The sequence below is a fragment of the Penicillium antarcticum genome, assembly GCF_028974205.1.
Source record: "Penicillium antarcticum strain IBT 31339 chromosome Unknown utg000001l_segment0_segment0, whole genome shotgun sequence".
Lineage (NCBI taxonomy): Eukaryota > Fungi > Ascomycota > Eurotiomycetes > Eurotiales > Aspergillaceae > Penicillium > Penicillium antarcticum.
Genome location: NW_026695299.1, coordinates 358,398 through 382,844, shown reverse-complemented (window position 1 = coordinate 382,844; position 24,447 = coordinate 358,398). Strand labels below are relative to the sequence as shown.

Here is a 24,447-nt window from a genome sequence, read left to right as displayed (position 1 = left end):
AGTCTTCTTAAGTTTCGTTCTCAGTCCCTTTTGTATAGAGATCATGCGCCGATATGGCTGATGTGTCTTTCTCGGTTGATCATAATGGTATCTCGTATATCCAAAAATGCAATACAAATGCACGTATACAGTCCAACGCTAACAGTGATTATATTACTTGCCCTTATCCCCTCCATTCTTTCCATTCCCAAAATTCGTCTTCACCCCTTTCAAATCCTCAGCACTCGCATTCGCCTTCACTTTCCGCCCTTCTTCGTCCGTAGTAAATCCCATCTCATCTTCACTCCCAGCAAGACTTACGTCCTTGGTCTCATCCCCCTGCTTCCTTAACCCGAGTTCCTTCTCAAGTGCATGTGCCATGTCCTTCGCTTTGGCAGTTACACCGGCAGAAGCACTCTTTACTGATGAAGTCTCCGAAGAAGTCTTTTTCTCCTCTTTATCCGCATGTCCACGCCAATCAGCAGGTCCACTTTCTGGAATTGGTTCCCCAGGCTTCGGCTCGCTGATCGGCCTTCCTTCTGCGGATGCAGTTGTATCAACGCTCTTCCCTTTGCCCTCGCCGGCAGCACTGGCAGTGGCATTGAGATCAATCGAATCAGGTGGCGGATACCGCCATACAACCTTCAGCTTGTCAATTGCGCGAATCCCCTTCCTCGCGCTACCCTTGATACCATCCATAGCGCTCCATTCTGTCTCGAAGACACCCGAGTCATGGTCTGCGCCGCCTTCAAAGTATGCGTTGAACCAGACGTGTGCAATGGACGTTACCATTGCGAAACCTGTGTAGGAGGCTTTGCTGCGTCGTTCGAAGTCGATGTTCACGTCTGAGTTTGGGACTATGACTGGCTTGCTGGGTCGGAAGATTATCGCGGGCATGCGTGCTCCTGTGCCTGTGCCTGATCTTGTTCCTGTTCCTGAGACGTCGGATTGTGAGCCCGAAGCTGCAGGTGACCAAGTAGCAGCTGGAGGAAGCGGTTTCCCAGTTGGTGGATCTGACTTCTTGTCGCCGCTGCCACTTCCACTCCCATTGCCACCCTCCGACTCAGTCTCAGGCGCAGAATCACAGTCTGCAACAACAGTGCGCTCACTCCGATGGAACAAATGCACACACTTAATCTTCTTCCCTTCATTTTCATACCCCTCCACAGCAACCTTGACCCCATCTCTCAAGCCCCAGATATGAATCTCGAGGATCTCAACAGGACGCTCAAAATACTCTTTCCCCATCTCGTTTGTCCACCGATCCACATAGTCAACATATCGCAATTGACTCGGAATACTAACGCCGTGCCCGAATCCCACGCGCATGCGTCGCTCAGTAAACCGCTGCAATGCGTCTTCCTTCTTCCACCCTTCTTGACTGATAAGGTACGAACAAGCGACCGTCCCACTGCGCCCCTTGCCAGCTTTGCAATGTACAACAGCGACGCGCCCTGACCCCTTTTCGTTTTGGTTCTCCTTGTTCCTGTCTTTATCTGCCCCTTTGGTGTCTTTGTCGTCAAGCCGCTGTACCCAGTTCCTCATACTCCCCATTATATTAGGAATCAGCGCAAAGGGCGGTGGATGGTGATCCGGCCAGGGGAAATGATGGATTCGATCGTAGACTTCGCTGTCTGGGTATCCTGTGCCCTCTGCGCGGAACTCCCAGATACACCAGTTTGCGCCATGTTTGCTGTCCAGGAAGGTTACTAGAGCGTCTAGTGGGTTGCGGTATGCGCGCTGTGGGTATGTTGCTGAGGGGCCGGAGGTTGCGATGACTGCGGGTGTTAGCTTAGCATGAACTAAATTCAATCATGGCAGTATTTCGAGAGTGTGATTTACCATTGTCGGTGACATAGCACAGATCTAGTCCTGCTTCTGGGTGTTGGAGTCGTGGTCCTGCGACTATTTGGCGGAGAATTGATGACTGTGGTCTCGTTAGTATCGGTGGCTCCTGGTAAGAAGATGGGTCTTACCATTGATGTGTAGCTTCTAAGGTGCAATATTTAGGACTTGCACATGGAATTGTCTAGATCTTGAAAGAATAGCAAGAATGTTGAATGTTTACGGAGGCAGGATCGCGTAAGGCGCAGCGATGATGTCACTGCCGATATCAAGATCTCAGCTACAATCAAGTCACAAATACTTCGTACACAAGCAAAGGACACAGTAAGTACAGTCAAATTATTCAAGAACTATAAATACAAGAAGCTTTTCAATATATCCAATCCAATCAAATCCAAAGGCGCCCAACGCCAGACATTAAGGAGCGACATGCCGGCGTGCGCCAGACTCAAAGCGAGTCCATTTCATTAAACACTAGTTTCAAAAGGAATAAAGAGGAACCAAAAAAGGCAGAAAGAAGACAGAATAGAATGAGAGAATGTTTACGCAACACCATACTCCTCAGTAGGCTTCATAGTGAAGTTGAATGGCTTGTGGTCCTTCACCGTCACATTCTTCACGCCCTCCTGGTACCAAGTCGCGAGATCATGGTGCTCAGCATCGAGGTAGGTATTCCAGCGGTGGGTAATGTCAACGGCCCAGACGGGATTACCGGACGGCGCAACAGTGGTCGTGATGTTCTTGTCGTCGCAGTAGACCTTCTTGTTCTCGGGGCCTTTGCAGTGCGTGTTAAACTTGGGGGTGTAGCTGTTGCCGCTGCCGGTAATGTTGAAGTCGTAGTAGCAGCCACCGGAGGAACAGCCCAGCTTGAAGTTTGACACCTTCCAGGCAATCTCTTGTGTGATTGTCTTGCTGTTGGCTAAGTTGTTGGTGGCGGGGAGGGCGGTGGCAAGGCCGAGGAGGGGGAGGAAGGCTGTGAGTTGCATTATGGATTATGGGATAACAATGTATATGGATACAAGGAGGATATGTGAAATGATATACAGAGTCAATTGAGGGTTGTAGTTGACAGGAATTGGGAGAGAGGTTGGGGTTATATAGTTGGAGTGCAGGGTTCCCTTGGCCCTTGGAACCCACCCTGCCGATCACTAAGGGGATTCATTGGACTATACGGACACGATGTGTATACGGGCTCTTACGAACTGCTTTGAGTTCGCGATAGATTGCTTCTTGAACTCTTGGTATCGCTCGTCGTTTGACCCTCCTTGAAAGGTCTTACTCTCTCACCTCTTCGCCCTGATCGTCACTGAAAGCGCGTTTCAGATGAGCGGAGACTATTTATAGCCGGGTCCACAAGGATGTCTGTGGTTCACGGCCTTGGGATTTTACACAAAAGCAAAGAGGCAAAAGCAAAGAGGCAAAAGCAAAGAAACAGGGAAGACGTAAACCTGGTGTCAACGTGCCAAGTCCGAGCAATTAACCTGTGTTGTACAGAGAATGATATATATACATGCCGAGAACTCTGCCCCTGGACCTCGAGAATGCGCAAGCAAGCTTGGCTGCATATTTCAGGCAACATGCCGTCGAAACATGAGCTTCCCCTGTAGACACTCGGTAGTTTCACTCGGGCCCATTTTCAGGACTTTCACCACATTCAGCTCGGCCTTCTTGCTTTCGCGCAATAGCCATTAACCGGCGTTTCTTCCTGCGACGTTCTTTGTTCACCTCGACCCGTTCTTCGTGCGACATATTCATGCGACGAACTGCTGGGTGGATCGGTTCCCCTGATTTTTGCAGTGCCTCCCATTCCTCCTTCTGCTGCTGGATTTCGTCGTCGAGCCTCTGTACGTCCTCTCTAATTGAAGGGTGATACTGCAGTCGCATTGCGAATTCATCCACAGATCCACTGCAGATCTCGAGGATTTCCTTCTGTGTTTCCGGGCTGACCTTGGCGTCCCGCTTGATCAGGTCTTGGAAGTACATGAAGCCGGAGCGGAAATTTCCCGCGTCCAAACACATGAGGATGATAGACTCGAAGGTTGTTGCGTTCGGTACAACCCCAAGTGACGCCATCTCTTTCACTAGGAACATGCCAGATTGGCGGTCCTTTGCTGTTCGACACATTCGAATCAGCGCGTTGTAGATTCGCACGTCTGCCCCTTCGGGACATAATGTGTAGAGCTCTTTGTAGAAGCCCACGCCATCGTCGACGACTGATGGGTCCTCGTGGGAATTGTGTTCGCAAAGGTCGACAATGACACAGACACAGTCGAGGGGAATGTATCGTTTCTCATTCTTCAGCCGCTTGAGTATCTGCCAGGCCTCCCGGCGATCGGTCTTGTGTTCGATCATGTATGCAAGGACAGCCTCGGTCGAGGAAGCTGCGAGCGGGGTTCCGGATTCATGCATGCTGCAGAGTGCTTCAAACGCGGCTGGAAGATCACCGGCTGAGACATGCGCCTCGACAAACTGCTCATGCTGTCCCTGACCAAGTTTAATGTTATTCTCAGAGAGGTAGCGGAATACAGACAAGGAAATTTCTGTGTCGCCAACCTTGGACGCCACCTTGAGAACGTTATGACATATTTCAGCCGGTGGGTGCATATAGCCTAGTTCAACTCTGCGCCGCCACACGAAGCGAACACAAGGATGGTGCAAATATTCGCTGGCCGTGGTCAAGACATGCGCCCAAAGAGGATTGCTCATGTCATGGCCTTGGTCAACTCGAGCGCACATCAAATCGAACACCTCATGGAATTCATGATGATCGCAAAGCGTGTAAATCATCATACCATGTAGCCAGTTCTCGATAAATATATCCTTCCGCCCCATAAGTGCAGCCTGCTCCAGCGCAAGCTCGATCTGGTTCTCACGAAGCAAACCAGCTACCACAAAATGCCAACCGGCCGGACTCAACGTAAGCCACCGGTCTCGAAGTTTGCAGAGGATTTCCTGCCGTAGTAAATAGTCCGGATGTACAGCGAGGACCTGTCAGGGTTCAATGGTAAGCTTCAATTGCCAATTCACGCCGTGTGAAATCATCACTAACCTGCAATGCACCGTGGAGTGTGCCCGAGTCTGCTGTAATCCCGTTCTCCTCCATTTCTTCCAGTAGCCCTCGTACTATATTCGGTGATCCCCGCTCGCAATCTGTATTGGCGAGGATCAATGCCTTGTAGTGGCGAGCTGTTGGCCTAATATGACGATCCCGAATGAGAAGCCGTAGTACTTGTGTTGTGTGTCGAAGATTCGGTTGTTTATCTGCCATGTGTTGTAAGAGTGCTTCTAGAGCACTATCTGGCTTTTTGAGGAGGTCTTCCTGCACCTTGTGGTAGGATCGGGGGTGCCAGCTCTTCCGTTGTCGCGTGTGTTCACGCCGGGTTTTCTGGCTGGGCCAAGCATCATTGTGTTCGGAGATCTCATTTGATTCGGGGTCTTCGGGAATTTGAGGGTTGTTATGGTCTGAGTATTGTGTCGGGTTTGGGTTGCCGTCGAATGGGGTGCTGTAACACCGTCTTGGAGTCGAGTTTACGACGGAGATCGGGGGTAACCGTGATATCCTCAAGTTCCGGCTGTGTTCATGGAATATTGTTGAGCGACTGGCATTAGCGAACGATGGACATAGGGAATACCATAGTCCATCGAAAACCAGCGCTCGCCGTGACATGTTGGCGCGCATCTACTAAGATGGACAATCGAACTCCGCGGATTTGATCTCGACTTGATATCACGTGATATCACACAATCTTCTCGAATATTGAATACTTTAACAGTTACAAAAGAAAGAGGGCACCAGTCCGGGTTTTTAGTTGTAACATTTCTAGGTGTAAACCGAAGTGACCCAGATCCCGTGAAAATACAGAGCCCGATACGCCACGGCCATGCTCGACCAAATCGTTCCACCGGACCTTCCGAGCGACCTTACCACCGTCTCCTCCGGGGGTATCTCGTTTGACTTCTTCTTAAATCATGCAGGCGTATCTCTTTAGTTGCCTCGTCCCCGACCGCGACCACGTCCACCACGACCACCACCGCGGCCGCGGCCACGCTCACCGTCCCTCCCGTGACCGCCGCGACGGTTCTGTGGTTGGTTCTGTTGCTGTTCCTTGACAATATCGACAATCTCCTCGGGTACTCGTAGGTATTTGATCTGGAAGACTGTTAGTTACTAGATATGGCAAAGTGGGGTGGTTCATAGCGAGCACGTACGTTGTTGCCTCGGATGTAGACTTCGGGTAATCTGAAGAAGCGGTCGCCTTCTGGGCTTGTCTGTACCACCTCGCGGAGAATCAAGTTCATGAAGTTGTCGCAGGTGACCAGGTGGCCGTTGAGAGTTTCGCCGTTCTTCAGCTCCACCAGCATGGGGTGGCCTTGGGCGGCCGTAAGTAGACCGAGGGGAAGCTGTTATAAATATCGTTAGGCTGTGTTAAGAGAGGGTTCTGAGTCGCTGGAGCTTACCATCTTGGAATGCGAACGAAGTGGGTGAAAGCGGGAGGTTGAAGGACGGGGCACGGGTTCAGAAAAGCGCGGTGTGCAGATCCACAGTCGGATATGGATTCAATAGTAGAATAAGAGCCCAATGAAAGGGTCTGTTGGTTTATTTGGAGACGTTAGGTGTAGCAATGGGTTTAAGCAAGCTCCATAAGATGCGATGGAGGCGGCCGGAAAAAGAGTAGCGCCGAGCCCGATCTGGCCCTGCCATCGGAGTATAGATGTTTTTATATCTCTGCATATTTACATACTACCAGTTAGTTACCTTTACCTCTGGACATTGATTACATTTCAAGTCAGTTAAGATTTTAATAGACAATCGGATTTCTCATTTTCCTCATCCCAGGCCGGGACAATAAATTAAGGGCAATACTAAAAGGACCCTAGAATTGAGTATTTGGACCCCATGGCCTTACGCTAAGCCTAATTAGGCCTAGCCTAGTAATTGTAATTCCAATGCATTAATCGGTAAAAATGCATCAGTTCTTGGCAGTGCTGGATGCCCCGGGTATCGGCGGTCATAAACCTTGGGTACTTCATTTACTATGCAGCTCTCTAATAAAATTAAGTCACCACCGTTTCTTACCAACAACCAACTGGACTCAGTAGCTTCTTGACCCCAAGATACTTCCATTTACTATGCAACCCCCTTATTAAATTAAGTACCGACCACTGCTCAATTTCCTAGAATCGCACTAGTCCCAATTAGGAAACAGAGGCTGATTTGAAAACTCCGCAGATTTGAAGGAATCCAGCTATTGTGGTCAAAACGTACGAGAAAGCAGTAAATTTTGACATATTTCCTATATACAGATATGTCCAATGCGTTCTGACGCTATTCAGAGAGCTCTCCGACGCTTCCTGAGCCGGTCGGACCAGGTATTCTGAGCCTGGGCCGCGCCCTGGGCCGTAGACGAAGCTATTCCTAGTGCCTGAGATGCCACCGGCGACGTAGGAATGCTTGCAGACAATGCCTGGGCCGTAGACGAAGCTATTCCCAGTGCCTGAGATGCCACCGGCGACGTAGTCGATGCGATTCCCGACGCCTGCGACGTAGGACTGCTCGCCGGCGACGTCGGGGCCGTAGCCTGAGCTCCCTGGGCTATAGACGAGGCTATTCCCACCTGTTGTGTGCCTCCACGTCCTCGTCCTCGGCCTCCACGTCCTCGTCCTCGTCCTCGACCTCGTCCTCGACCTCGCTGTCCCCCCCGTTGTATCCGCCGACCCTCCCGTGCTTCCTGGGCATCCACGATCTCAAACAGCGACGGATCCCGCTGCGTAGATGATGCCGTAGACGTCGGAAGGTTATTCAATGCGCCCTTAGGCCGCCCGCGGATGCTGGTAAGGATCTCGGGTTCTTGGAGAAGGTGGCTAAGGCCGATCGGCGGTGCTTCGGTCTCGTAGAGGTGCCACTGGGTATGAAACTGCGATAATTTGACAGAGACACCTATCATGTCAGCCCATTTGATGTCATGGATGCAGGGATAGCCCGTAGCCTTGCAGCCAGGCGTACAACCGACGGCGAAGGGTCTCTTGCCGGGTATACCCTCATCCTCCGGAAGATGCGCATGGTATAGCTTTAAGACCCGCCCGATCGCTTTTCGTGAAACCAGCCGTAAGACGTCACGGACGATCGGATGCCGCATAGCAGATAATACGGTCGGCGATCGCGCTTTCTCGTCGGCGATAGCTTGCTGAGAGAGCTTGAATTGCCTAAGAATAACAGTCTCGAAGCAGTGAAGCAGGGCAAGGAGGTTACGCCGCGAATTCTGGAGGTCTTTCTTTAGAGCTGCATGAGCACCCTCTACGCGAGATGTCGATGTCTCGCCGAGGTGGAAGAAGCTATTCGTAAAACAGCGTAGCACCTGCCGACCGGACTCGATGATCCAGTGCTTCTCGATATAGGTAAGGAGGTTCGAGAAGACTGGCTCACTATAGCAGCTACAAAAGTATAGCCACTGCTCTCTCATACGTTGCTCAGTCTCAGCGAAGACGACTCGATTCCAGCGCTGCAGCATCTTTAGCCAAAAAGCAGTGGCATACGCGATGTATGCCTCCTTCTCGACCTCGCCGGCGTCAATCAGGGCCTTCACATGTTTCCTAGCCGCCGGTATAGCCTTCGCCTTGATATTCGAGATAACATGCCACAAGCATAGCAGCGAGGCTGTCGTTGGCAATGCTACTGCGAGCGCATTGAGGAGGGCTTTCTCTTTATCAGTGAATACTGTGAGAGGCTTCCCGAGGCCATATTCATCGTAGATACCTTGTAGACAGCGTAGGGCCCAGCGATACGCGTCCTCGCGCTCACTCGGTAGGAATGCGAAGCCGACACAGAATGACCTCCCGATCGAGTTGACGCCAATGATATCTAGCAACGGCATATTGAAGCGGTTAGTCTGATACGTACAGTCCATCCATAGCACCGAGGGAGACTGTCGAAGCTGCGCAAGGCCAGTACGATGTATCGCGAAGACGCCTGATACTGTCTCGCCGTCGGCTTGAGTGGTATGGCGTAAGATCCAGTCTCCATGCTTCGGCAGCTCTTCGAAGAGGGCTTGTATCGGCGTCCGACCGGCAAGAAGCTCTTGAAGAAGACGTCTAGCACGGTTGTAGATGTCCGCCGGCCTAAGATGAATGCCCTGGCTAGCTAGAAGCGAGATGATCTGGCGTGGAGGGATCCCTTGGCGTATAAGAGGATCTAGAGTATCAAGATGAGGCTCGAGAGCTCGCCGGCGCAGCGTAGGATGAGTTGATTGAGGCCCCGGTTCGTGATTGTGCTCTCCATGATCGACCTGTAACCGCCAGAGACCGGTCTCCCGCTGTAGGCGGAGATTCAGACCGTACTCGCAGCCAGTCATAGACGTGAATGTCTGCCGAGAAGGTCTAGATAAAGCCGTATTCGCCACAGGAAGCTCGGGAGAAGCCGCCCGGCTAGAGTCTGGGCGTCTACCACGGTCGCATCGAAGAACCACGATGTATAGCCCATCGGTAGCGTTGGATTTGGTACGGCGCTTAACGACTGCGTAGCCAGTAGGCCCGAGGATGCCATTTATCGTATCAATTCCTTCCTGGAAAGTCCCGAAGAGCTGCCCGTCTTCGATTGTAGGTGTCTCCGCCGGCTCAGGGTCGATTTCAGGGCCGATTTCGATAGGATCAGGGGTAAAGAAGCGACTCGATGAGGCCGACGACCCTGCGAGACTCGAATCCCAGTCAGTCTCATTGAATTCAGGGGTGTGGGAGCCGATTCTTGGTGCCATTTCGACGTTTTGGTAGAGGGATGTCAACAAACAGTATGGTGATAGTTGCAACGCCCTCACGGGGCCAGTATCGCTATTTGTGAGCTGAAAATTTCAATAGAGACTGATTAGCCATTTCTGAGCGATGAAATAATTTTAGAAATTCGTATCGGCTATATTGGTGATGTTGTGATGTGTTGAAATTGGCGAGATGCATGAAGCCGTAGACATGGAGTTGGCGATGCCCTAATTACGGGGTAATTAATTAGTGGTGCTGACCTTTTAGGACTAGTGCGATTCTAGGAAATTGAGCAGTGGTCGGTACTTAATTTAATAAGGGGGTTGCATAGTAAATGGAAGTATCTTGGGGTCAAGAAGCTACTGAGTCCAGTTGGTTGTTGGTAAGAAACGGTGGTGACTTAATTTTATTAGAGAGCTGCATAGTAAATGAAGTACCCAAGGTTTATGACCGCCGATACCCGGGGCATCCAGCACTGCCAAGAACTGATGCATTTTTACCGATTAATGCATTGGAATTACAATTACTAGGCTAGGCCTAATTAGGCTTAGCGTAAGGCCATGGGGTCCAAATACTCAATTCTAGGGTCCTTTTAGTATCTCCCTAAATTAATAGTACATCATATAGAGTTGCCCATGGCGACTCTAGTTCTTTGGGCGCTTGGCAAGCCCAGCTCCATCCTCCTCCTCCTCCTCCTCCTCATCTTCATCGTCCATGACTGTAAGTTTGCGCTTGACACGCTTATCCCGGCTTCCAGTGGGAGCTCCAATCTCTCGCAGGTCTTCCCACTCTCCCTCTCCATCTTCTCCATCTTTTCCATCACCCTCTGACAAGCGATCCTCGAGCGCATCCAAAGTGATTTCATATCCCTCTTCCACGTTCTGGACTGTAGCATCAAGTTTTTCCACACGGTCAAGAAGCTCCAATTCGTTCAGGAGTTCCTTGTGCTTCTTATAGAGACGCTGCTTGGTGAGCATGCGCCACCAGTAGTAGCGACGGTCGTTTTCGTCGGTGGCCTTGTACTTCTTGATCAAGAGCCGGGCAAGGTTTGTGCCACCAGCCAGGCGATGGCTCTTGGGAATTTGGCTTAGAAGATACATCTCCAGGACGTGTGCGAATTGGGTGGTTTCAATCTTGAATGATGTGCGGATATCGTGGAGAAGTTTGGTGGGAATTAGGGCAGAGGTTGGCACTACGCGGGGCCGTTTCTTTTGCGAATACGATCCAAGCGGATCAGGGTTGAGATTGACATTGTGCTTCAGGAACTCTGGTTGCAGCAGAGTGTAATCAGCTGTGTCGCGGAGTGCATCAAATTGTTCATTGGGGTCTTCGATGGTCAATTCCACAACGGTTGGGTCTGCGATGCAGGCAGCGTGAATTGTGGTGTATAATTGGTTGCCGTGACCGGAGCGGGAATGCGATGGGATAATGAGGAACTGCGCAATGCGAATCCGAGAGGGAAGTTCGGAGACCTTGACTTCCGGTAGTGGGAAGTCGCTGTTCTTGACTGTGGGAACCTCCGAGTTATCTCGCTGGTAACGCCAATAGCGATACGTTGTCGCATACCCAACAATGGAGTATGACGAGGCTGTTGGTGTGGGGGGTGTCACCTTCTCATATCTGCATTTTGGATAAGCTAAGGCCACAACCAGTAAGCAAAGGAATACTCACACGAAGTAGACTGTCCACCGCTCAAGAGTCCATTCTGGATCATCAGTCTCCAGAGGAGTTCCGGCCTCAATGAAGAGGGAGACGAGGATCTGGACGCGATCCAGAAGTTTCCGCACTTCCGGGTCTGCGAGCGATCCAGCCCAGATCTCATATTTTCTGTCGCCAACATCGTATCCGATGACAAACTCGCCCGGGGGCTTGAAGTCTTTGGCGTTTGGGTCCTCCTGGACAGCTCTCTCGTAGTTTTCAAGGTTGCCGAATGCCTCTGTGCAATAAAGCTTAGCTGATATCGCCCATATGGGTTTAAATTTCTGACTCACCTTCCTGAGCAAAAGGCTTTAATGTATCGAGAAGATTGAGAGCTTGTGTATCGCCGATCGGCTTGAACTTCTCATCGTAGGAAATGTGAATGTGAGGGCGCAGATCATGAGCGGCAAAGCGCAAACGGATAATCAGCCCCTTGTAACCAAAGATTTGTTCATCGTCGCCGAAAATAGAATATGTGAATTGAGGGTGGAAGGTCGAAAGTGTCTTGGGCTTCTTTTCGCCGGGCTGAACGACAGTGATATGGACCGCATCGTTGGCGTCGCAGGACCCTGCATCGAAGATCAATTAGTGCTCATTGATTGCTGGCGCATTTTAATCTGACTTACATCCAGCTTCACTCGCCATTTTGACTGTATGACTTTGAGATGTGAAGGTCAGATGGTTGAAGAGAGAGCAAAGGCGCGCGTTACCCGCGTCGGATCCGCCGCGTCATTAAATCACGGCCTAATCCGGACTAGCGTCTGGATTCACACTCTTTGTATCATATTCACAGTCTAAATTGGTCAAGTTGATTATTAGCTATTGTTACATGTATCTTTGTTGCCACCGCTCCTGGTCTATTTTCCGTTGCTCATGACTCTTCTTTAAATGGGGAATCATCTCAATGGCTTGCTGAATTCCCATGATGCGCCCGATCCGTTCAAGCCTCGCAATTACCCAGTCATGTATTTCATCCGGTACCCCGGCTGCGCCCGCAACAGCTAATGGGAAAAGCAACATGAAGATACCGTTTAGTTGTGGTACATGCGATGGGTATTCGACGACAGCGCCACGCTGGGAGTGAACCTCTTGGCTTGCAGCTCCAGCGCAAATGCCAATTGCCATGCAAGAAATGGTGTCCATTGCCTGCTGTCGTTGAACAAAGTCATCCACAGTGGGCCACCTCATGCTTGAAATCTGGCTTAGGATTAGTTCGTTGACTAGTACTCGTCCCCAGCGGTAGTGGTTGAAAACTCTTGAGACCCATAGGTCTCTGTAGACATGATACTGCCCGTAAAAGGTATACTGGCGATCATCTGGCTCGTCTGTATATTTTGTAATGAAAGACCAATTTTCTGGGAGAGAGGTCTCCCAGTCTCGAAATTCGATCTCGAATAACGATGCCGAGGTGGCCACTGTCCTTGGGTCGTGGTCTCTTTCACGCAGAGATACATCGAACTTCATAAATCTAATCAATATGTCAACAAGTTTGACAGCTGGTACAACCTGCGGCGGTGCAGATTCCATGAGTTTTGGTGACCATTTTAACAAATCTAGAGGAACATCTCTTCTCGGCAGGAAATATTTGACAATCGAAGCAAAGCAGAATTGCAATTGGGCCCGATGGTCCAAAGTCGCCATTGCCCGTTTGAATGTAGATTGTCGGAGCAATGCAGTCGCGCCGTCTAGATGTACTGTCCAGCGATCCACTTGATTTGAGGAGCAGTTGACCATCTGCACGGGTTAGTATTTGGCTTGGAAGAGCATAGCTGTCATTCAACGTCTTACCTCGTATAAACTCAACATCAAAATCATGTGGAAGGTACTATCTGGATTTGCCTGGGCTGGATTACTCACTGCCTTCTGGACAGCGCTGATGACCATGGCATGTTTCTCTCTTGATAGTATTCGCAGTGCTTTGTCACGATTGACATTGGACATGGCAGCAAGGCCCACCGAGACGACGGCATCGCGAGCCGACTGATCATAATCCATTGCCCTAAAGTAATGTGATGGCTGTAATGTATGCGGAGAGCCATCTGGTCTAGCAACTTTCGGTGTCACAAAACGATTAACGAAGAATTTCAGCCCTAGTTCTTCCACTGAAGACGATGGCGGGGTGACAATACGTGGAGAAACTAAGACCATCTGATTTAATATTCTGTATGGCAATTCATCTGTCGGAACAAGCTCGGATTGTGGACTGGAGCTTGATGTATCAGACTTTAAAATCGCATCTTCCTGCTTTCGACGAGCCATTAATTTGGCTTTCGCTTCTGCAGTCCGTCGAGCAGTTTTGTCGTTCTCGCTGCGGAATATCATAGACGATATGTCTTGATAGCCACCGCATTCTTTGTTTCCTCGCTTGCATTGCGAGCATATAGGATCCAGCCGGTCACACTGGACCACGTTAGTTTCGAAAAAGTATGGGGCTGAGTTACAACTACCTTGATTCGTCTTTGCCGACAGCTTAAACAGCCTTTGCTGGGGTTACCGTAGTAAGGCATTGCTATAAGGAGAGTGTGTCATCTTCCAGGTCTAAATAGGAAAGGAGTTCGTCGTGATGACTCGGCCATGTGGGAGGCGTAGCTCCGGGAGGGCTGAATCCACTTCATCGTCTATTGGCCAAGCTGATTCGCTGGTTGATGCTTGGCATGACCTAATCGGGTAATCGTTTCATCGATTAGTTCGCAAGATGAAGCCTTTGACTGAAGCCTGAAAAAATACGATATCTGACCAGTGACAAGTGACTGAGTGTATATGGAACTCGGGTGTTTTTTATGCCGATTCTGTTTTATAAAGGCGGGACCCCTGCACTGATGTACTAGCCTTTTAAGTCTTCTGTACAGATTACAATGTCGCTCATCAACAGGGCTACAAGGGAGGACCTCTCCTATTATCATTATAACCCTTCATTGGCTGTATCAATTGTTGCAGCAATTCTTTATTCCATTGCTTTTATCTTGACCTTGGTTCAATGGATTCGATACAAAGCCTGGGTTTGGAGCGTCATGGTGGTGGCTGCTGCAAGTATGTATATTCTAACTCTGCCACTTCTTCAAAACTGACCTCTACTAGTGGAAGCTGTTGGGTACATTGCCCGCTGCGTTTCTGTTCAACATGTGGCTGATAGATCGATTTACGCCCTTCAACTCTGCCTCGTTATCCTCGCACCCGTTCTTATGGCCGCTTGTTGCTATATTCTATTCAGTCGTATTTTGATCCTCATAGTCCCTCAAGAGGCACGCACGTTGAAATTATGTTGGGTCCCTCCCCGGTGGATCACACCAATTTTTGTTGGATTTGACATCATCGCCTTGCTGCTGCAGCTGATTGGCGCCGTGATGATTTCGTCAGTCGATTCTACCGATACTGATGCACAGGATAAGCTGGATAGAGGAAAGCACATTGCGCAGGTGGGTGTCATTATCCAGCTGGCAGCCTTTGGATTATTCGCTGTGGCTGCTGTCCGTTTCAACTTTACCTCGAAACGCTTTGCAAAGTCTCTCGGTGATAGATATGAGGACTTTGGGGACAAGGAGTATCTCATTGATGGCATTGCCAAGAATAAGCATTGGCCTGCTTTGTTGCGAGTGGTTAATTTTACTACAATTCTGATTCTCGTGAGTTTCCCGCTTTGATTTCTTTTCACTTGCTAATCCATCTCAGGTTCGTTCTGTGTATCGACTGGTAGAATTCACCGAAGGCAATACTGGCTACTTGAATACGCATGAATGGCCCCTGTATGTCTTTGATGCTCTCGTCATCTATCCATGTGTCGCCCTCTTTGTCTACTGGCACCCTGCGAGATATCTGCCTTACTTGGGATTTCGAGTACCCAAGGAGGCGAACGTTAGCCGTGACTTTGAGCTTCAGATTCGATAAGCATCGCGGGATGGGTCGTGTTCGATGCTATTTAATTTAATTTCTTATTATATAAACTCTTATAGTATATAGTTATACAATCCTGCAATTGTTGCACACCTAGAAGTGGTTATTCAACTTGGAAGATGATCTGTGTGATCTCGAAACTCCGTTTACTATACAGTATGCGGGGACTGAAAATAGAACAAAGATCGACCACAATTGCAAGGGCCAGAGGGGCAAACCAGGGCGACCCTGTATACTTCAGTGTTACAATCTGACAGCATGATCTAGCATCAACCTTGCAGAGCCCTATGATTCCCTTCAAAATTCCTTGAATTCCTTGAACTCCTACTTGCCCCTATGTTTTGATCGAAAGCGGTACCTGACGTGGGTCCCGAACTTCTGCCCTTCCGACACGTTACTCTCCACCTCACCATGATTTGACGTCTAGTCTGCACATCATGGAGGGACTATTCACTCTGCTCGCTTTGAGCATTGTGATGGCAGTAACGTGAGCAGTTTGTCTGTCTATTCGAAGCAGCAGCTAACGGTTCTTGATTGGCAGATCCTTTGTCGTCGGCTCATTACCTCTCGCTTTTACACTCTCTCCGTCCCAACTACGCTTAATATCTTCCATTGGCATGGGAGTTTTGGTGGGAACTTCTTTGATCGTGATTATCCCGGAAGGCATCGAGACCCTTTACAGCGCCAACGCCCTCAGTCGCAAAGAACTCAATACAAGGGCGACAGCTGTACAATGGCACCAGGCACCCGCTGTGGCAACCGCCTTTGGTTCCAATGAAGCCAGCGCCCACCTTCCATCCGATGCAGTTGTCCCAGGTCTGCTCTTAGAAAGTGAAGAGCCAGTGCCCACCGTTCACATTGACGAAACCAAGTCGCAACGGTTGCGTGCCCGGAAGGATGAATCGAGCGACAAACTAAGCAAAGAATCAGAGCACGAAGATGAGGAGAGCTCGCCGCATGCGTGGATCGGAATCGCCCTCATCAGCGGATTCATCTTGATGTACCTCGTCGACAAACTACCCGAATTCGCAGCGCCTACCAAAATCGACCGGACCCCATACCATATCTCTCTGGACAACCTTGGATCGGGATTGCGACGGGGCTCCTCGCCCTCTCGCGAGGGAGGTTTCCTGGACGCAAACCATGCCAGGCGTGGCCACAGCTTCGCGACCACCACCGGCCTGGTGATCCATGCTGCGGCGGACGGAATTGCCTTGGGCGCATCCAGCTCCGATACCGGGCTGAGCTTCATCATCTTCTTGGCGATCATGGTGCACAAGGCGCCCGCATCCTTTGGCTTGACCTCCATTCTGCTCAAACAGGGTCTGTCAAGCCGTACCGCGAGAGCGCATCTACTGGTCTTCAGTCTTGCTGCTCCGCTCGGCGCCCTGGCCACGTTCCTCTTTGTACAGATGATGGGATCTTCCACCGCCGACGAGGCAGGCACTCATTGGCGCACTGGAATGCTTCTGCTGTTCTCCGGAGGCACTTTCTTGTAATTTTTCCGATCCCACTGATTTGACTTTACTGACCCCCCCCCCCTGCAGGTACGTTGCTATGCACACCATGCAGGAGAATGGCCCGGGATCGTCGCCACGCGAATTGCCTGTCAACGGATATGGTGACCGGGATCAGAGTGGATCGGACAAATCGATGAGAGACTTGATTGCTTCTGTTTTGGGCATGATCTTGCCTCTGTTCTTGCAGATCGGACATGCCCACTAACCAGGTGCACACTCTTACAGATGTGGCATGTTGCTTTTACGTTTTCGCTGGCCAAGATCACATTTTGGGAGCATATACCCTCTTTGTTTAACATATATTGAAGTTGACAGAGGTCTAGCTGGAAGATTGGAAGGGAGAAATTAGGCTGTTTTATTAGATTTGTACAACTGGGAAATGGAGTGTTGGTCATAATTGCATGGTATCTCACGATCACATCTACGTAGCGGTTCAGCCGTAGGTATTTAAGACCTGACGATCCCCGCGAGGACTCGGCAATCTTTAAATCATGTCATCCGGGGTGATGACAACATTCGTCAAGGCTAAGGCTCGTCAGTCTGAATCATCGGCACCCCGGACGAGTTCCATGGTCGAAAACAGAGCCGCGTATCCAAGAAGTATACGGAGGTATAAGTATATCAAGTTGCCTCGCGACACTCGTCTGCTTGCCGAGCATTGGCCTGGGAAAAGCGCTTCGGAGTCCCCGACTCGGACGGCCACTGGCCCCCTTTGCCTATTGCCTCTTTGCAATCGAGATTCATTGTGAAGGCAAAAGGCAAATTATGTTAAAGAAAAAAGGTCGATCCCTGCCCGATGCATGGACCCCATCTCGAGTCCGGAGAAGAGCTTGGCGGCTTTGTCAGACCCGGTCACGACATCTTCTCCGCTTAGCTTCCTTTCTCCCCTCTTCAAGCATCGTGACATTTGTTGATTTGCATACGGGGTGTTTCTGGTTTGACCTCCTCGGCATTCTCCGGCCCTCTTTCGCGCGCCCACCCCCCACCCCCAACGACCACCTACCCGAATCCCTCTATGCCTGACGTGGACGCTGCAAGGCTGAGTGTCTGGTACTATCGATAACTCCATATCGGAACCTTGGAAGAGCGACTATATAATTCAGGGGCTGTTCCCCTATTCAACCGGCATGGACTCCCATCGGGCATCATTCAGCGACTTAGGGGAAGGGAATGCGCACACTGCGGAGCAGTTGGACCCTCATTCTCAGCCTTCCCGCGACTCGGTCACCAGCTTTACAAGCACTCCCTCCAGATCTCTCAGTACTAAGAAAACCGTCACTCCGTTACCCGCCAACTTACTCCCCTCGGCGCCTGCATCACCCCCGACTCCTGCGCCGAGCCCGACTCCCCATCAACGACCCCCAAACTGGTATTCGACCGATGATGAAGAGAGCAGTTTCCTCCTGAACCTCCGCATACAATTTAGCACTCTATCAAACGCTCGGAAACAGAAACTTCTAGAGGGTCTTTTGGATATATGCGACAGCCAACAGTTGAGTTTCGTATCGAGTTACGTTGGTCCTCGACTACGGAAAGATCCATTCCAAGTCTTTCCTAATGAGCTATGTTTAAGGGTATGCTACGTGATTGATTTTGCTACCACTCTGACTCGGCGCTAATTTTGTTTCTCCCCAGGTCCTCTCCTTTATCGACGATCCCAAAACCCTCGCCAGATCTTCACAAGTATCCCGACGCTGGCGTGAACTATTAAACGATGACATCACATGGAAGAATCTATGCGAGAAGCATGCATATACAGTGCGGCGAGTGCTTGAAGATGAAGGGGACTTGGTTGACCCCTTCACCGCTCATCCCGTGGACTCGACTGGCGCACGAACCTTCAGCGGCCTGCAGCGGCGCTTAACCGCGTCAAACGGCCAGTCCACCGAGAGCGCACCGGACCTTCCCCGCACGCTTTCGGGGGAATGGTTGCCCCCGACCAGCTTCCCGGCACGGAGACGTCGCACCCGTCCAGTCTCCTATCGATCGCAATTCAAGCAGAAATACATGGTTGAGTCAGCGTGGAACAAGGGTGGTCGCTGTACCCAGCGACATATCACTCCTGATCAAGGCGTCGTTACTAGCTTGCATCTTACGCCGAAGTATATTGTCGTTGCTTTGGATAATGCGAAGATACATGTATATGATACCAACGGTGATAACCAGAAGACACTTCAGGGTCATGTGATGGGTGTGTGGGCCATGGTCCCATGGGACGATATTTTGGTCAGCGGAGGCTGCGATCGCGAAGTCAGAGTGTGGAATATGGCTACTGGGTAAGACAGAAACTCATCTCCACCCATGAAAAGGAAAAACGATGCTAACTAATGGTAGGGCGGGGATTCATCTACTCCGGGGTCACACATCGACTGTCCGCTGTTTGAAGATGTCCGATAAGAACACTGCCATTTCAGGATCAAGAGATACAAGTCTTCGCATTTGGGATCTGGCCACGGGGACCTGTCGGCACACACTCGTCGGACACCAGGCCAGCGTGCGCTGTCTTGCTATCCATGGCGACCTCGTTGTATCAGGTAGCTATGACACGACGGCTCGTATATGGAGTATCTCTCAAGGACGCTGTCTGCGCACACTTTCGGGCCATTTCAGTCAGATCTACGCGATTGCCTTTGACGGGCGTCGGATCGCGACGGGAAGTCTGGATACTAGCGTTCGGATTTGGGACCCGCATTCGGGACAATGTCATGCCATTCTGCAGGGTCATACATCTTTGGTTGGACAGTTGCAGATGCGTGATGACACGCTAGTCACTGGTGGCTCCGATGGCTCTGTCCGTGTCTGGTCCTTGACTAAGATGGCCCCCATACATCGACTTGCTGCGCATGATAACAGTGTGACTAGTCTTCAATTTGATAAGAGTCGTATTGTCAGTGGTGGCAGCGATGGCCGTGTCAAGGTTTGGAATCTCCAGACTGGCCAGTTACTCCGAGAGCTTTCTACTCCCGCTGAGGCTGTATGGAGAGTTGCCTTTGAAGATGAGAAGGCAGTCATTATGGCCAGTCGATCTGGCCGTACGGTTATGGAGGTGAGTTTCAGTCCCGGGGTCATATATATTACAATTGCTAATCATCACAGGTCTGGTCGTTCTCTCCGCCACCAGAAGACTACGATGATACCGCCATCGAAAGCTCCTCCAGCACACCTGGTCTCAGCTCTGTCAACGACAGCGAACTGGCCGTCCCACCACGGCACCGAACTCTCTTCTCCGATCCTCCGCCCTCGATCCCACCAGGCAGTGACAGTGACCAACTCATGCCCGACGCCTAATTATCGCATTTACTGATCTGATGTCATTCAATCTCATCCGACCCTAACCTGCCATCTAATGATATTACGCATACCCATTTATCCCATCATATTTATCTCCCCATCTTTTTGAGCGCGGTGGGGTTTTGCCATTAGTTGAGTGCTTTACCTTGTGAGTGAGCTGCCGGCGTTTCTACCTTTGTCCATGTCCATCCTGTGGAGCACTAGGCAGGCTGCATATTTGGTGTTGCGAGTCAGTTGGCTGTTCCTGTTGTTGTTTCTGGCAAGTCTCATATTGGACAAGTTGTCATACTGGAGTTATGGGATTAACCATATCATTTTGAGTCATTTTATATTTTCATCTGTTTTTTCTCCCTCTCACATCGACCATTTCGGAGAGATTTGTGGTGCAGCACATGATACCTTGTCTCTTCAGCTTTGCAAACCCGAGAATATGATTTATACATTTACATCTACATGTAATCCTATAACACTTCTTTTCCAATTGTCTATATGTCTCATCCTCGAATTTGGGGAAACCTCGGAGATGACTAAGCACGTCGCCCCGATTGGGCTCCATGGATATTAATCCTCTTTGCTTTTTGTACGCTCCACATCTTCGGATCAATCGTGGGCAAGTGTTGACCAAATAATAGTACACACACGCCCAAATCCAGAGAGCCAAATTGCCCATCCTTTATGATGTGCATGTTCTCTGCTCGGACTAGGCTGCCGAGTTGATTGAGCTTCTTGATACCCGCACTCCCTCTCGTGGAACCCACTTCACTCTGTGACCTGTGACCCGCTGGTCCCTGGTACTTTATCCTGAGCACGGTATCTTTGAAAGACTGAAGATTTCCTCGTGTGATACGCTACTGTCACTGCGGGTGAACAATGGTCTATGGGGGCAAGCCGAGTACCGGATGTTACCTGTGTCGCAAGCGGAAGATAAAGGTGAGCTTTGATTCTTAATTCTGTTTTCTTCTTATTAAATCATACTTTCGATTTGACTGGGATGTCCCTTACAGTCCTGTATGGATTTTTATTGATGGATCCATGCTAAGTGATTCAAGTGCGATGAAGCCCACCCCGAGTGCAGGAACTGCACTACCTACGGCCGCCCTTGTCCGGGGTATCGGCCTGATGCAGTCTTCCGCAATGAAACTAGGAAGGTTGAGCGGCTGGTGAAAAATGGCAATAATGCCAATGCCAGCAATAACAGCAACAGCAGCAGCAGCAGCCGAAGCAATGGCGGCAGCCAAGTCCATACGCCTGATTCCGAGTCATCAGTCATCGTGGCCGGACGCCGGCGTCCCGGAAGCATTCAAGGCAAGCCCACGTTAACTTTGTATCCGCCTGTTGATTCCAATTGGGAACAGAGAGCCTTATGTTACTTCTTTGATCAATTTACCACCAAAGCTGATGAAGAAGATGGTGGCCATCTCGACTATCTGCCTCCGCTATATGCACGTGAAATTGGTCGTCAGAGTGGGAATGCGCCGTCTTCTTGTTTGCGGTGGGCCGTTGATGCCACGGCATTGATAACTCTTGCTAATGCGAAGAATGCGCCTCCGCTCATGAACAAAGCAAGACTGAGGTATGGCAAAGCCTTGCGGAGCTTGCAGGAAGCTTTGGCGTCACCGGCTTATGCGGTTAAGGATGAGACTTTTGCTTCTGTTGTCTTGCTTTCTCTTTATGAGGATATTTCTGGTGAGCGGAATGGGCTGTTCAGCTCACATACTGCTGGTTTTGAGTTTCTTATGAAGCTCCGTGGTGAAGGGCAGATGGATCATCGACGTGGGAGGGATATGTTCAATTTTGCCTATACACATCTTGTAAGTGCGCCCATTCAGCAGAGATCCTTTTTATGCTTGAACACTAACGCTAGTTTAGTATGTTGAAATTCTAGCCCTAGGAGATAAACCTCGCTTCGATGTCGACTGGGTTCTCGGCATGCTAGACACCAACGACCCCGTCGAGCGATTGATGCTCACAGCATCCAGTATCTCCCAAGTCCTCATCTCCATGCGCACTGCCCCACCCCCAGACCAAGCAACCATAGAAGCATGGATTGCTGCCGGTCTGGAGCGCGATGCTGAACTTGCCGAATGGACCCAAACTCTTCCTGACCGCTGGCTCCCTCTCTTCGTCTACTCAGATCAGGGCGAGCCCCTCATGATATACAACCGGATCTCCATCGCTGTGGTCTGGAACTACTATCGCGCTGCACGGATCATGCTGCAGCAACTCCTACTCACCCTGCATGGCTCTCTAGATGCTATGAAAATGCAATCTTTTGCTTCGAAACCTCCGTTCACCCAACCGGACGACCCCAACCCCGAAACAACCCACCGAGCAACAATTCGCGAATTGACCACAGAAGTCTGCCGCAGCATCCCATTCTGTCTCTCGGACGTCGACAATCTCGGCCGCCCGGCGAAAATAGTCGGTGAATGGCAGATGCGCGGCGCACAGGGGTATGGTCTTCTCTGGCCATTGTGGTATGTCTTATCATGCGGTATGCCTACACCAGCACAGGTTGAGAAGATCCGCACTGTGCTATATCGCATTGGCTCTGAGCATGGTATCAAGCTGGCTTTGGTGCTTGCTCGGGAAGCTGAGCGCATCCGCGGTGAGCATGCTGAGGCGCCAGTTACAAATGCTGCATGAGTTTGCATGAATGCAATGAGCTATGTGAAGATATTCTTGAATAGCATATTTCCTATTGGGGGGGGGGGGCTTGTTTCAAGGGGTGTTTACCAGTCGGGCAGTTTGGTGTATCTCTGGATATCTCGGCTTTGTATACTCGGAGTCGCGGCACGGCCGGAGCTCGTGACGTCATGCAGACTTCGCGCTAACTTCCCTGATATTGACTCGATATGATTGTGACACATGTAAATATTGATTGAAATGAGGATCTAATATGTAATGCGTCGAATATATCAAGTCTGTATCTAGAAACGAAAAGATAGAAGCCAAGGAAGAGTAAATAAATGATCTATGGATGATCGACGAATGCGGAGATAAGCCCCTCGAACTATGCAACTTATGCAACTTGTGAACCACTGACGCCATGTTCAGCTTTCATATCTTGCGTAGCATTGCTTTCCCTTTTTAACCATCTCTTCCCTCTCTCAGCCCGCAATTTGCTCAATCTCCTCTCTACTCTCTCCCTCACTATGGCACTGGCACAGCAAGACCGTAAGCTTCCCTTTGGGAAGATCGAGCCTAACTCGTTCAAATACTTCTACAGCTGTGGTCTCGGCGGTATCATCGGTATGTATTCCTTCGGTTTTCTCCCACTTTAGCTCAAAGCATATACTAACAAACAATACCAGCTTGTGGTAAGCAAAAGCACCAAGATAGCCATTCCCATCTCCAATTCGAATAACACCATGCAGGACCAACCCACACAGCCGTAACACCCCTCGATCTAGTCAAATGCCGCCGCCAAGTCGACCCAAAGATCTACACTTCCAACCTCCAAGCATGGCGCTCAATCTTCTCAAAGGAAGGTCTGCGCGGCGTTTTCTTCGGCTGGTCTCCCACCTTCCTGGGATACTCGATGCAAGGCGCCGGCAAGTACGGTCTATACGAGTACTTCAAGTACCTCTACGGCGACCAGATGTTCCCCCAGACCAACCGCACCCTCGTCTTCCTGGGCGCCAGTGCCTCGGCCGAATTCTTCGCTGATATGGCTCTCTGTCCTATGGAGGCTATCAAGGTTCGCATGCAGACTACGTTGCCGCCTTATGCTTCAAATTTGAGGGAGGGGTGGGGTAAGATTGTCTCGAAAGAAGGTCTTGGTGGTTTGTATAAGGGTCTTTATCCCCTGTGGGCGAGACAGATTCCTTATACTATGACTAAGTTTGCGACGTTTGAGGAGACTGTTAAGGTTATTTACAAGACGATGGGCAAGCCTAAGGAGGAGTATGGGCAGTTGACGCAGACCGGTGTTAGTTTCTTGGGTGGTTATATTGCTGGTATTTTCTGTGCTATTGTTAGCCATCCAGCTGATGTTATGGTTAGCAAGTTGAATGCTGATCGGAAGGGTGAGTGTCGAGCTTCTTTGGTTGGATCTGTGAATTTGCTGACGGGTTGATAGCTGGTGAGGGTGCCATGACTGCTGTATCCAGAATCTATGGTAACATTGGATTTTCTGGTCTGTGGAATGGCCTGCCTGTCCGTATTGTGATGCTGGGTACATTGACTGGCTTCCAATGGCTCATGTAAGTGATTCCCCTCGTATTGTGGAGGCATGGGCTGACGATGTGAAGTTACGACTCATTCAAGGTGTTCCTGGGTTTGCCTACCACTGGTGGTCATTAGATAGACTTTTGAGCATTTGTATGTAGCAAGGAGTTCAAGTTCAATTAATTCAACGAGTTCAGTGTATCAAGGAAGTTGCATTGTTGCCGAAGCTGTAGCTAGTTGGTCTCCACCGCCTTTGGGCGTCGCGGCAGAATAGATCACCGCCGCTCAGACTCGCGACGTCCGCGAT

General features: G+C 50.2%; 10 protein-coding genes across 10 annotated transcripts; 4 read left to right on the top strand and 6 right to left on the bottom strand.

The window, feature by feature from the left end:
- Window positions 1–153: 153 nt before the first annotated feature.
- Window positions 154–1,958, bottom strand: N7508_000154 (putative phosphatidylinositol-3,4,5-trisphosphate 3-phosphatase; the record flags this gene model as incomplete). The annotated part of the gene is made up of 3 exons (XM_058458239.1): window positions 154–1,757; window positions 1,822–1,906; window positions 1,956–1,958. 3 exons carry the CDS (start codon window positions 1,956–1,958, stop codon window positions 154–156), a joined length of 1,692 nt encoding a protein of 563 aa, XP_058324461.1.
- A 408-nt stretch (window positions 1,959–2,366) lies between these two features.
- Window positions 2,367–2,810, bottom strand: N7508_000153 (uncharacterized protein; the record flags this gene model as incomplete). Its single annotated transcript, XM_058458238.1, has 1 exon — window positions 2,367–2,810. One exon carries the CDS (start codon window positions 2,808–2,810, stop codon window positions 2,367–2,369), a length of 444 nt encoding a protein of 147 aa, XP_058324460.1.
- A 634-nt stretch (window positions 2,811–3,444) lies between these two features.
- On the bottom strand, window positions 3,445–5,491 carry N7508_000152 (pentatricopeptide repeat protein; the record flags this gene model as incomplete). The annotated part of the gene is made up of 2 exons (XM_058458237.1): window positions 3,445–4,812; window positions 4,874–5,491. The coding sequence occupies 2 exons, from the start codon at window positions 5,489–5,491 to the stop codon at window positions 3,445–3,447; spliced, it is 1,986 nt and encodes a 661-aa protein (XP_058324459.1).
- Window positions 5,492–5,809: 318 nt separating this feature from the next.
- Window positions 5,810–6,285, bottom strand: N7508_000151 (U6 snRNA-associated Sm-like protein LSm4; the record flags this gene model as incomplete). Its single annotated transcript, XM_058458236.1, has 3 exons — window positions 5,810–5,974; window positions 6,034–6,225; window positions 6,283–6,285. The coding sequence occupies 3 exons, from the start codon at window positions 6,283–6,285 to the stop codon at window positions 5,810–5,812; spliced, it is 360 nt and encodes a 119-aa protein (XP_058324458.1).
- Window positions 6,286–10,214: 3,929 nt separating this feature from the next.
- Window positions 10,215–11,913, bottom strand: hat1 (histone acetyltransferase catalytic subunit HAT1; the record flags this gene model as incomplete). Its single annotated transcript, XM_058458235.1, has 4 exons — window positions 10,215–11,190; window positions 11,242–11,506; window positions 11,562–11,837; window positions 11,895–11,913. The coding sequence occupies 4 exons, from the start codon at window positions 11,911–11,913 to the stop codon at window positions 10,215–10,217; spliced, it is 1,536 nt and encodes a 511-aa protein (XP_058324457.1).
- A 180-nt stretch (window positions 11,914–12,093) lies between these two features.
- N7508_000149 (Zn(II)2Cys6 transcription factor) lies at window positions 12,094–13,775 on the bottom strand (the record flags this gene model as incomplete). The annotated part of the gene is made up of 3 exons (XM_058458234.1): window positions 12,094–13,002; window positions 13,057–13,668; window positions 13,716–13,775. The coding sequence occupies 3 exons, from the start codon at window positions 13,773–13,775 to the stop codon at window positions 12,094–12,096; spliced, it is 1,581 nt and encodes a 526-aa protein (XP_058324456.1).
- Window positions 13,776–14,123: 348 nt separating this feature from the next.
- On the top strand, window positions 14,124–16,884 carry N7508_000148 (Mn(2+) transporter ATX2; the record flags this gene model as incomplete). Its single annotated transcript, XM_058458233.1, has 6 exons — window positions 14,124–14,298; window positions 14,347–14,891; window positions 14,938–15,120; window positions 15,603–15,646; window positions 15,701–16,654; window positions 16,707–16,884. 6 exons carry the CDS (start codon window positions 14,124–14,126, stop codon window positions 16,882–16,884), a joined length of 2,079 nt encoding a protein of 692 aa, XP_058324455.1.
- A 922-nt stretch (window positions 16,885–17,806) lies between these two features.
- Window positions 17,807–19,967, top strand: N7508_000147 (F-box/WD repeat-containing protein; the record flags this gene model as incomplete). Its single annotated transcript, XM_058458232.1, has 4 exons — window positions 17,807–18,253; window positions 18,315–18,955; window positions 19,014–19,725; window positions 19,776–19,967. 4 exons carry the CDS (start codon window positions 17,807–17,809, stop codon window positions 19,965–19,967), a joined length of 1,992 nt encoding a protein of 663 aa, XP_058324454.1.
- An 873-nt stretch (window positions 19,968–20,840) lies between these two features.
- N7508_000146 (putative C6 transcription factor) lies at window positions 20,841–22,616 on the top strand (the record flags this gene model as incomplete). The annotated part of the gene is made up of 3 exons (XM_058458231.1): window positions 20,841–20,900; window positions 21,020–21,781; window positions 21,840–22,616. 3 exons carry the CDS (start codon window positions 20,841–20,843, stop codon window positions 22,614–22,616), a joined length of 1,599 nt encoding a protein of 532 aa, XP_058324453.1.
- A 509-nt stretch (window positions 22,617–23,125) lies between these two features.
- N7508_000145 (putative mitochondrial phosphate transporter Pic2) lies at window positions 23,126–24,275 on the top strand (the record flags this gene model as incomplete). Its single annotated transcript, XM_058458230.1, has 4 exons — window positions 23,126–23,222; window positions 23,348–23,998; window positions 24,052–24,175; window positions 24,224–24,275. 4 exons carry the CDS (start codon window positions 23,126–23,128, stop codon window positions 24,273–24,275), a joined length of 924 nt encoding a protein of 307 aa, XP_058324452.1.
- Window positions 24,276–24,447: the final 172 nt, after the last annotated feature.